This window comes from Phascolarctos cinereus, unplaced genomic scaffold (assembly GCF_003287225.1).
Source record: "Phascolarctos cinereus isolate Bilbo 61053 unplaced genomic scaffold, phaCin_HiC Scaffold_726;HRSCAF=1367, whole genome shotgun sequence".
NCBI lineage: Eukaryota > Metazoa > Chordata > Mammalia > Diprotodontia > Phascolarctidae > Phascolarctos > Phascolarctos cinereus.
The window spans coordinates 27422063-27434387 of record NW_027556098.1 but is presented as its reverse complement, the minus strand read 5'-3'; the positions used below and the strand labels follow the sequence as shown (position 1 = coordinate 27434387).

Sequence of the window (12325 nt, the reverse complement as noted above, 5' to 3'; positions counted from 1 at the left end):
CTGAGCATTGTGCTAAGTGCAGGAGGTACAGAGGCAAAAGATACCTTTGACCTCAATGAGCTTACAGTAAAATGTTTGTGTGTGTGCATACACGTATATGTATGTGTGGGCATGTATGTGCATGCATGTGTACATGTATGACCATTGTGTGTTTGTTCGTAGTATTATTTGCTTAATTCCACATACTAGAAGGTATCTTATTCCTCTGGAAGGAAGGAGTGTAATAGGGGACTGAAATCACAACCTGTTTGTGTTCAATGATATTCTTTGAAAGATAAAGGATGCTGGGTGTTGATCATGGTTCTTGGATCAACCAGATATTTATGCCTTTTGTTTAACCACAGGTAAACTTTGGCTGACATTTATACAATACAGTTTGTAAATTCCTTCTCAATGTTGGAACATTTGTTTTTGTCCCATTTTGATCTGGAAAACACCTTCATTGACATTCTCCTCAGATGACTCCCTGAGATGTAGAGGTGACACTAGGCTCTCACACACTATGCCGGGGGGGGGGGGGGAGCACAAGTCCCAGAGGGTCTTTCCAAACTGGACAGGCTTTAAGTGTGGGTCCAAGGATGGATTCTTTATCTGTCATACATGGACCAGCATTGTTAAGTTTAAGAGCTTTGTCACCAGAGGGCTGTCTATCAAGTACAGATTTGTTTATTTATTTTTAGCCAGAGCCTCTAAATTTTTTTTTTTTTGGCTAGGCAAGGGGGTTAAGTGACTTGCCCAGGATCACACAGCTAGTTAGTAAGTGTCATGTGTCTGAGGCCGGATTTGAACTCGGGTCCTCCTGAATCTAGGGCCGGTGCTCTATTCACTGCGCCACCCAGCTGCCCCCCCCAGAGCCTCTAAAAAAAACACAAACCATCTACTAAAGTAGAAGGTATAGTGATGGTAGAGGCAGTGTGATTTGATACACAGAGCATTGGACTTGGGCGTCAGGAAGACCTTGGATTTGGACTCTGAATCTTGACCCTGGCTATCCATACCTCTGATTTTCAGTACTTCTGGTATTGTTTTCTACTTTGCTTTTGACATTAAGATCTCTCTCTAAAATGGAAACTCAAGCATCTTCCTAGCTGATTGTACCTCCTTCCCTCTTGACTCCTACGTTTCCTGGTGCTGCTCTCTCTTCTGTATCTTTGACTCATATTAATCCTTCCTAGTTTGTCCCATACTCTTCCTCTGTTCTTTGGCCTAGAGCAGGGGTGGGAACCTGCGGCCCTGAGCATGTGGCCCTCTAGGTCCTCAAGTGTGACCCTTTGACTGAATCCAAACTTCACAGAGCAAATCCCCTTAATAAATGGATTTGTTCTGTAAAACTTGGACTCAGTCAGAAGGCTGAACCCAAGGACCTCGAAGGCCACATGTGGCCTCGAGGCTGCAGGTTCCCCACCTCTGCCTTAGAGGAAATGAATCTAGATCTTCCCTACCTTTTTGGCCCAAGCAAGCTATCTGTGGCATCCTCTGTACTGATAGCAGGGTTTATATCTTTTATCAGCTTCTCTCTGATGCATACATTCAACTCACACAGCTGCTCCCTTCACTTATGTCCTTATCTCCCCCTCACTTAGATTTGGAAAGCACTCCCTGCTCACCTGCTCACTTAGACTACTGCAATGGAAGCCTAGTAGAAGCTTCCCTCCCTCAAATAGGTTTCCCACATGTGTCAAAGTGACTTTCCTGAAACACCTATTTGTCTACATCACTTCCCTATGAAGTAGGTGCTGTTACTATATTATCCTTTTTAGGGATAAAGAAACACTAGCTAAGACAGGATGAATGACTTGACAATATCATACAGCAAGTAAGTATGATAGGAACAATTCAAACTCAGGTCTTCCTGACTCCGCATCTTTGTTCACTCAGTCATCTCCTGCGTATGAGCATCACCTTCATTTTGCATGGAATGTTTCAGTGGCCTACTAATTGGTCTCTTTGCCTCAAAGCTCTTCCTGCTCTTTCTAGTCTCTCTTATAGCAAGCTTCTAAATGGTCTTCTTAAAGCACAGGTCAGAACACGTCACTCTTCTACTCTATAGACTCCAATGGTTTCCTGTTATTTCTATAAAATTGAAATTCCTCTTTGGCTTTCAAAGCCCTTTACAACCTGCCCCAGCCTCATTTAGACATCGCTTCTCTTTCTACTGATATGGGAGTATTTGAGGACTTGATAGACAGTACTGCTGCCAATCATACTTAGCAATATGCAGACACATTAAGAATTGATCTTTATTAGGTATGCTGAGAAGACAGGCTCAGGGTTCTGAATTACCACTGACCCTAAAATAAAGTTTTCCCAAGATTTATATAGTTTCCAGTTATATCAGAGAAAAAAAGAAGATACAATTAGGATTTACATTTCAAAGATACATTTGTAAAATTTATATTAGGTTAATGGAGTGAAAGGAGGTTTACTAGTTAAAAGATAACAGGAGGAAAACTGCATCAGATCAAGTTGTAAATTGATCAAACCTTAACAGGAGATAGTCAGGAGTTTACAGCTTACAAATAAATGGTTATTTAAACGGAGCCAGGATTTTTTCTTAACCTCTAACCAGTTGATCATCCTGGATTAAATGATTGGAAGTCTTAGTTAAATTCCATAGTATTAGGAAAGCCTCAGCCAGTTTTGAGATTTTCCTTACAAATAAAATAGCTGAGCTGGAACCAATTAGAAAGGAAATGTAAAACTTTTATAACACCACATTCTATGATACAGTGAAACTGGTCTTTTTGTTCCCATCTCCATACCTTCGCACTATCCATCCCAATGTTTGGAAAGCACTCCCTGCTCACCTGTCTCACGGAATCTCTTTCTTCAAAATGTAGGTGAAGTACCACCTTCTAATAAAGCCTTTCCTAATAACCTCAAAGGTTGTCTCCCTCCCCCCCACTTACTTTGCATTGATTCTCTTTATAATTATTATATATACTCATACAATATATATTCTATTATATTGTATGTTAATATATTTATATACACTTATATTTGTGCACATTGTCTTCCCCAGTAGAAGGCAGGCTCCTTAAGAATAGGGATTATTGGGGGCAGCTAGGTGGTGCAGTGGATAGAGCACAGGCCTTGGAGTTAGGAGGACCTCAGACCTTTGACACTTATTAGCTGTGTGACCCTGGGCAAGCCACTTAACCCCATTGCCTAGCCAAAAAGAAAAAAGAAAAAGAATAAGGATTATCTCATTGTTTTTCTATCCCTGGCATATTGCCAAATTCCAAAATTTTAAAAAAAAGAAAAAAAAGAAAAGCTAGTTGTTTTTCTATCCCTGGCATATTGCCAGGCACATAGGATCTTAATTAATGTTTGCTGATTGATTTATTTTCTATTTGCCATAGAACCATAGAATTTTTTGTATTGAAATCTTTTAAGTTATTTTGATTGCCAAATATGTTCTTCTGTCCTTCCCTACCCACCAAGCCATTTCTTGTAAAAAGAGAGAAAAAACATCATTAAAATTAACCAACATATCAATCATGTCTGACAATTATTGTGACCTGAATGATAATTATCCTCCTTGTTCTTCCTCCTTCCTACCTGGAACACACACACATGCAAAAGAAGGGAGGGAGGTACACTCTTATTTCATTTCTGGAGTCAAGCTTGGTCCTTTTAATTATGTGGCATTCAGGTTTGTCTGTTTAACAACAACAACAACAAAACGCAACATAGAATGCTACAGCTGAAAGGAGGGGTATGCTAGGGCCAGATGACCCAGAAGAGCCAATTGTCCAATTTTCAGTGTGACCATTTACACCTTAGGAATGCACAAATCCTACAAATCAGGGCTTGCTTTATTTTTACTTTCATTTTTGGGGGCAATAAGGGTTAAGTGACTTGCCCAGGGTCACACAGCTAGTAAATGTCTGAGGCCATATTTGAACTCAGGTCCTCTTGACATCAGAGCCAAAGCCACCAAGCTGCCCCCTATTGTTTTGTTGATTGTCTAGACTAGACTAGACTAGTCAAACTGATGTTACCTTAAAAATAAAATGTAATTGGGAAATATGTAACAAAAGTAAATAAAAATACAGCAGAACATAGATGTTAAAATGTGATTTTCTAAGTCAATATGCTGCTGGCAGGGATCCTTATATACAGGTTAGGACCCTCCCTTCTCCCCCCCCCCCTTTCTATTTGAGCTTGACACCATTGGTCTAGACTTTAGGAAGTGATTGAGAAAATGTCAGTAGTACAGATAAAACTTTAAAGTGTGTCATTCATACATTTCCTGCTCCATCTAACCCACCTTCCAAAATTAAAAAAAAGAAAAAAAGAAAAGCTAGTTGTTAAACAGTTAACCAGTGCACCATGGGCTGGAAGTTCAATCCTTTCATTTTACAGAGGAGGGTCATTATGTCAAATGCAGCCATTGGCCTTCTTGAAATTTCTGATGGCACACATGATGCAGACACTCCCTTATACACTCACTCATTCACTTGTCCATACATTCCTACATTCCTACACAGTTCACTCCTCTTTACCAGGTACTGGTGAACTCAGCCAATGGGGCAAGGCCCTGCTGACATCACAAGAAGCATGATAAAGGGATTATAGAGCACCCAGTTTCTATTGTTGGTGGGACAGAATAATCAAAATGAATTCTTTCTTTGGGTCCCTTTATATAAACTTGTATTAGAAGCAGCTAGGTGGCATAGTGGATAGAGCACTGGATCTAGCATCAGGAAGATCTGAGTTCAAATTCTGCCTTAGACACTTATTGATTTGAAATCGTGGATGAGTTACTAAATTTCTTTCATCATAAATTTCCTCATAGCAAAATGGGGATGATAACTCACAGAGTTATAAATATCAAATGAGATGACATATGTAAATCTCTTTGTAAACCTTAAGTCACCATCTTCTTGTTAATTATTATCATATGCCTACACAGTGCTAGGTGCTGGTGATAGTAAGATGAAAAATGAGGAAGGGAAGGGAGCAGGCATTTATTAAGCACCTATCATGTGCTAGGCAGTGTGCTGTGTGCCTTACAAATATCATCTCATTTGATACCTTGCCTTTAGGAGCTTGTAATCAATGAATCTACCACAAATCATGGTTTTTATTTCCCTTAACAAATTCTTATTGAATACCTACTGGGAAGAGAAATGATTGAAATAGATGATTGAAATCCACAAATAATACCAAGTTTTTATTTTAATGGTATTAATATCTTTCTTTGATCCAACTTTTATCAAACCTGCTATTCAAAAGCAAAATGGGCTAGTCTGAGGATTTTTATCTTTTCCTCTCTATGCACACTCTCTGATGGAGATAACCATATCAATAAGTAAGATCATGTTCTGAGAGAATGCTCAGGGAATGCAGAGGACACAGAAAGCCCATGGAGGAGGTAATTGAGTTCTGAGTTGAGTGTAGATGAGAATATTGTAACTTGCTGCCTATGTTTTTTTTTTCTTTCAGAACTATAGGTTGTCAGCCATTTAGCTGGTCAGGATCCTAAGTGCATTGGAGATTTCATCCAATTTATTATCATTGTCATCCTCTTAGGAAAGTCCTAGCAGATAATAAAAATTCCAATAGATACCAGGAAACTCCTTCACATGGTGCCTGACCTCCAAGTATGGGCTGGGTCTTTGTTGTTTTGGTTTTAATTTTCAGTTCCAAATTCTTTCCCTCCCTCCACCCTTTCCCCTGGTTGGGTCTTTGCCATTTAATGGCAAAGATCATTATCTTCTTCCCTTGGAAGACTTATACAAGTGCTCAGAAGATGAAGCATCTTTTTTTGTTTTAATATCTAACTGTTTTTCAGAATTCCTATACACTCTTCGGTAAGATGGCACAGTGGATAGAGTGCTGGTCCTGGAGTCAGGATGAGTTCAAATCTGGCCTCAGACACTTACTAGCTGTGTGACCTTGGGCAAGTCACTCTACCTTGTTTGCCTTAGTTTTCTTATCTACAAAATGAGCGGGAGAAGAAAAATAGCAAACCACTCTAGTGTCTTTGCCAAAAAAACTCCAAAGATTTGGACGTGGCTGAAAAATGACTTAACAATAACAATTAATATAGATTAGATAAGGCAGAAAATAGAAAGAATAAATACTTATTTTTTTTAATAGACAGTAGTCTATTCACTAGACTACTAGTAGGTGGTGAGCCCCAAGTTAATGTGTAAGTCATTTGTTTGGAATTTGGAATGCATTTGTTTTGCACTTCAGTAGGGGAAGTCTCTGTTGTGAAGTAACTGTACATATCATTTGTAATTCAAATATTTGTATATCAAAGGCTGCCACTGTATACCATAAGGTAGAGTCATAACTGGTTGAACGATTGTACTCAAAAAGTGATAATTAATAGTGTGGTATCTTTTCGAAAGGGGCTCTCTAGCAGAATATCACAGAGCCCTTACCTTCTTTGGCTGTGCTAGGTTCTGGAGCTAAAAACCACCACAGGGCCTTAAGGAGCTTACATTCTGCATTGTCCTGGCCCTAATCGGTTTGATATTCTTATGGTTGACTTGGATGAGAATCTAGAAATCATGCTTATCAAATAATGCCAATTGGGGGTTAGTAAATATGAAAGATGAACTTATCTGAAGCAAAATTAAATCAGACAGAGATCAATGTACTTAGATCTAAAAATGGCATTGCAAAAGTCTGAGACGTAGAAGGTGAGGCTTAGCAGCAATTGATGTGGGGGGGGAAAGGTCTGAGGCAGGGGGGAAAGGTCTTGGGGTTTTAGTTGACCTCAAGCTCAAATAGGAGCCAAAGGTGAGGTGTCACTGTAGTAAAAGCTAGCACAGGGTATAGTCCCACTGTAATCTGGACTGATCTAACAAAATTTTCAATACTATATTCAATTCTGCACATGATTTAAGAGAGATACTGACAAAATAGAGAGGTGATCAGCATAGTGACCAGCATGAAAACCATGTGGAACAGTTGAAGGGCCAGGAGTTATTTATCCTGGAAAAGAGAAGAGTAAGGAAAAACATGGAAATTATCTAGAAGTATTTGAAGGATTGCCACATAGAAATGGGATTGGATTTCTTCTCTTTTCCTCCAGGAAGAAAAATTATAACAAATGAGTGAAAATTTTGTGGAGGGGTGGTGATAAATATTTTTGACTCAAAATTAGGAAGGTACAAAAAATTAAAAGGGGTGCCTTATAAGGTAGTGAGTTCCCCATCACATGCAAAGCTGCATGATCATTTAATAAGGATATTGTAGAAAGAGTTCTTCCATTAGGTGGATGGTTATTTTAGAGAACCTGTAAGGACCCTTATGCTATGAATCTATAATTACATGGAAATTTGTTTTTCTCATATCCAATTCTCTCTAGAAATGCAGACACATGGCCTTAAAAATCTTAGCAGATAAGATTACCAGAAAAATACTTAATAAGTAACTAAAATATTAGCAAATTTAAATCTGAAGGACCATTTCAACAAAGTCAACATTGTTAAAGAGATCTAACATGTATGATTGACATCCACATCTAATATTCAAACTTCATTTTAGGCAGTTGAGATAGAGTGTCATGTGAAATGTGAAATCAATATTCTCCCCTATAATATTTAGAGCCTCTTTTGATCTCAGAAAATTTTTGAGAACTCTCTTTATTATAGATAATCAGTGGAGTTAGTCTACCATCTATGGGAAGAGATTCGGGACGAGTAAATTTTGATTGAAAGTGGTGGGCTCCAGGAAGTAGATGAAGAGCATTGGGTGCTATAGAAGGGTAATAGGTTTGATAGGCATGGCAGACACATATTTAAAAAGGATAGATGTAAACTAAAAGGAATGGATAATGCTTCAGATGGAAAGTGTCACCTACTTCTTATTTTTTGCTACTGTTGTATTTGCCCAGACATCTGGATTATGACATGACTAGGTTAGTTACTTAGGCTATCTTAAAGATGGATCGATATTGGCTTATTGCAACTGCATTCTTCTGGGAGGAGAGTCAAGCTCCTATCAACTTTAACATAGTTAGATAAAGCCACTAGCTTCACTGTGGCTAGGGTGCAAATGAATTTTGCATGGCATCACCATTGCTGGAACAAATAATTTTCTACTTCTTAAATAAAGGTAAATGTAACGTCCTTCACTTGGGTTCAAACAATCAACCGCTCAAGTATAGCATGGGGGAGGGCATGATTAGAAAATAGTCCATATGCAAATCTAGGGGGTCTAGTGAACTAAAAGTTCAATATTAATCAATTTATTCTTAAGCTGTTTTAATGGAAGCATAGTATTCAGAATAAGGTGGTTGATAACTACTGTCTTAGCCCCATATTTGAAATATTATGTTAAGTTCTGGGCATTGAATTTTAGGAAGGACATTGATAAGCTGTAGAATATCTAAAAGAGGGTGCTGGATGGTGTAAAGATGAGAAAGCCTACTTTATAAAGATCAACTGAAAGACTTGGAGATGTTTAGCTTGCAGAAGAAAAATGTTGAGGAAACATGGTAGCTATCTTCAAGAATTGGACAACCTTTTTTTTTCATGTTTTTATTTTTTAGTCTAGGCAATGGGGTTAAGTGACTCGCCCAGGGTCACACAACTAGTAAGTATTAAATGTCTGAGGCTGGATTTGAACTCAGGTCCTCTTCAATCCAGGGCCAGTGCTCTATCCACTGTGCCACCTAGCTGCCCCTGGACAACCTTTTCTTGGAAGAGAGGTTGGACTTATTCTGTTTGGTCTCAGTGAGTGGAATCAGGTACAAAATATGGAAGTTGCAGAGAAAGAGATTTTGGCTCATTGTAAAGGAAAAATCGATAATCCCAACTGCTCAGAAGTAGAATGGGCTGCCTTGGGAAGTAATGGCTTCCAACTAATGGCTTTACCAAAGGACTTCCTTTAGGTGGAAACTGAATGACCACTTGTCAGAGATACTGTAAATGGGTTCTTCTTCAGGTCCAGGTTGAACTAGATGGCCCTGAAGACCCCCCCATCTCTGAGAGTCTATGAAAGTTTGCCCCTGGCCATGAGGACACAGAGAAGTTGAAGATGTTTGGAGGATACTGGGGATGAATTAGTTCATAGCAAATCCCCCCTCCTCATCATAGTCAGTCAACAGATGTTTATTAAGCACCTACTATGTTTCAGGCACTGTGCTAAGAGCTGGAGATACAAATACAAAAAAGAAAGATAGTTCCTGCCCTCAAGGAGTTTACAATCTAATGGGTGGGAGGGAAGAAAACCCACAAAAGGAAGATAAAAAGTAAGGGATGTGGAAGGGGCAAAAAAGGTATCCCACATAGGGGCAGGGTAGAAAAGTCAGAGGAGTGCCAAAGCAGTGCATCCAGGTGAGAAATGAGATGTTCTGAATTGTGTTCCCTCCTGGTTGGAGTTTGTGGCTCAACCCTCTAATCAGAGATTGTAATGAGGTGTAATACCAAGGCTGTTGGGATCTTTTAGGGTGGTAAGGTTTTCCCTATAATGAGCTTCCTGATCCTAATTGCTATCATTCAGCACATTTAAAAAAATTCTTACTATAATGCAAGGACCTGTGCCAGGAAATGCAGGCATGCACGTGCCATGTACCCACACACATATAACACACACACGTGATATGGCTCCTGTTCTCAGGGGCCTTCCATTTATTTAGAGAGGGATGAAAATGCATGGAAAGAGGTTTATTTGTTTTTATCAATTTAAAAATTTTATTTTTCCTAATTACAGATAAAACCAATTTTTTAACTTTTTTTTTTACAGTTTTGAGTTCCAAATTCTCTTCCACCCATCATTAAGAAGGCAAAAAATTTGATAAAGGTTATACAAGTGTAGTCATGCAAAACATATTTCCATATCAGTCATGTTGTGAAAGAAAACAGACAAAAGAAAACTAAGAAAAATGAACTTAAAGAAGTATGCTTTTATCTACATTCAGATTCCATCAGTTCTTTTAAAAAATATTTGATTTTTCCCCAATTAACATGTTAGAACATTTTTAAACATTTTTAAAGTTTTAAGTTCCAATTTCTAAACCCCTGTCCCTTCCTGCCCTCCTCCCTGAAACAGTAAGCAATCCAGTATAAATTATACATGTGCAGTCACATAAAAATTTCTATATTAGTCATTTTGTACAAGAAGACTCAAACAAAAAGGAAGGAAGGAAGGAAGGAAAGAAGAAAGAAAGAAAGAGGAAATAGTGTGCTTCGGTATATATTCAGAGAATACCAGTTCTTTCTCTGGAAGTGGATAGCATGCTTCATCATGAGTCCTTTGTGATTGTCTTGGATCATTATATTTCTGAGAATAGCTAAGTCATTCATAATTCTTCATTGTATGATATTGTTGTTAATATGTACAATGTTTTCTTGGTTCTGCTCACTTCATTTTGCATCAATTCATATAAGTCTTTCCAGGTTTTTCTGAAATTATACTGCTTGTCATTTCTTATAGCACAATATTTTATCACATATACTACAACTTGTTCAGCTATTCCCCAATTGATGGGCATCCCCTTGATTTTCACTTCTTAGTCACCATAAAAAGAGCTGCTATAAATATTTGCGTACGAATGGATCTTCCCCAACCCCGCTTTTAAAAGTCTCTTTGGGATATACATCTAGTAGTGGTATTGCTAGATCACAGGCTATACACAGTTTTATAAGCCTTTGGACATAGTTCCGAATTGCTCTCCAGAATGGTTCACAACTCTACCAAAAGTACATTAGTGTCCCAGTTTTCCCACATTCCGTCCAACATTTATCATTTTCCTTTTTTGTCATATTAGCCAATCCTATCAGTTCTTTCTTAAAAAGTTTTTTAAAAAAATACAATGGATAAAAAAATGGTACCAAGTGGTACATTCATTAATTGCCAGATGAAGTCTTTGATGGAGACTCCAAAGTTTCCTCAAAATTCTTGGTCAAAATAGGTGAATATGTTATTGTAGTCTCAGTGAGTGGAGCTTGAAGGCCTTTTTTTCAAAAGAGGCAGCCTTCTATGTCAGGGGAATCTTGACTTGTACCACTGTTATTTTTAACAAGCAAAACCTCTATTTCCTTTCTCAGGACAAAATCTGTAGAAGAAGAACCTGTACTAAACGGTTTGGGTTTCTAGCTCTGCAGCCTACTTTTAGAACATGAGTGCTACCAATGCACAATGGATGTCTAAGCTGCCTCCCAAACTCTGGGACATCCCTCTTCACCATCTTTCCATTCCAGGTAAGCAAACCCTCAGATGGTGTGTGTTGCTGTTTCTGATCAGGAAGATTCAGTGGGAAAAGCACTATCTAGGAATCAGACGACCTGTATTTAAGTGCCAACTCTGAAACTCACTGAATCAGAGGACCTGTATTTAAGTGCCAACTCTGAAACTCACTGAATCAGAGCACATGTATTTAAATCCCACCTTTGAAATTTATTATGTGTGACCTTGGGCAAATAATTTTCTTTAAAAAAAAAAAGACAACTTAATCTTTCAGGACCTCAGTTTCCTCATCTGTAAAATGAGTAGGTTGTACTAGATAACCTTGATTTCCCAACTCTAAATCTATACCCCCATGATTATGTTCCCCACAAAGTCTTCATTTCTCTATGCCAAAAGTAGCTAATTTTTCTAAACTAAATATGTGATGGAGCCAATGAAACCAAGATTAGAAGGGAAGCAGAAAGCTGGGAAATAAGTGTCTTTTTATAGCCAGTGTCTCTGATAAAGGCCCCGTTTCTATGTAGAGAACTGAGTCAAATTTATGAGAATACCAGTCATTCCCCAATTGATAAATGGTCAAAGGATACGAGCAAGCAGTTTTCAGATAAAGAAATTAAAGCTGTGAAAAATGAAAAGCTATGAAAAAATGCTCTAAATCACTATTGATTAGAGAAATGCAAATCAAAACAACTCTGAGGTACCACATCACACCTATCAGATTGGTTAACGTGACAAAACAGGAAAATGAGAAATGTTGGAGATGTGGGAGAATTGTGTGTGGGACAGCGAAGACCCCTACCTAAATTGACTACTCAGGAGTCACTCCAAGTAGGGTGCAGAAAATTTATTAGAATCTCATAAGAAGCAGGCAGTCCCACTGCCAGCCAAAAGGACAACAGAAATGCTCACAGCAGGAGGGCCGCTCCCCTGAGCACCCGTGCAGTTTTTATACATCAGTCCTTATCTAACATCACATGACTCAGGCCTCCAGGCTTCAGCTAATCCAGCTAACAGTTACATACCCAGACTGTGAGTTCTTCACCTATCTCATACAATCCCCCCTGTTATTTGTAAAATATATTTACCCTATGAAGAACTGACACTTTGTTCGAATTCCATCAACATTTCCACACATTGTTTGTCAATCTCCCCATCTGGGTCGTCTCTCCCA

The 12325-nt window shown here is 38.5% G+C and overlaps 1 protein-coding gene across 1 annotated transcript in view; it reads left to right on the top strand.

Moving 5' to 3' along the window:
• Window positions 1–12325, top strand: part of LOC110212837 (PI-PLC X domain-containing protein 1) — a 31322-nt gene that overhangs the window by 1763 nt on the left and 17234 nt on the right. The window contains 1 exon segment of the mRNA XM_020992938.2: window positions 11016–11168. Within this exon segment, the coding sequence (XP_020848597.1) occupies window positions 11087–11168 (82 nt within the window). The 5' untranslated portion in view covers window positions 11016–11086.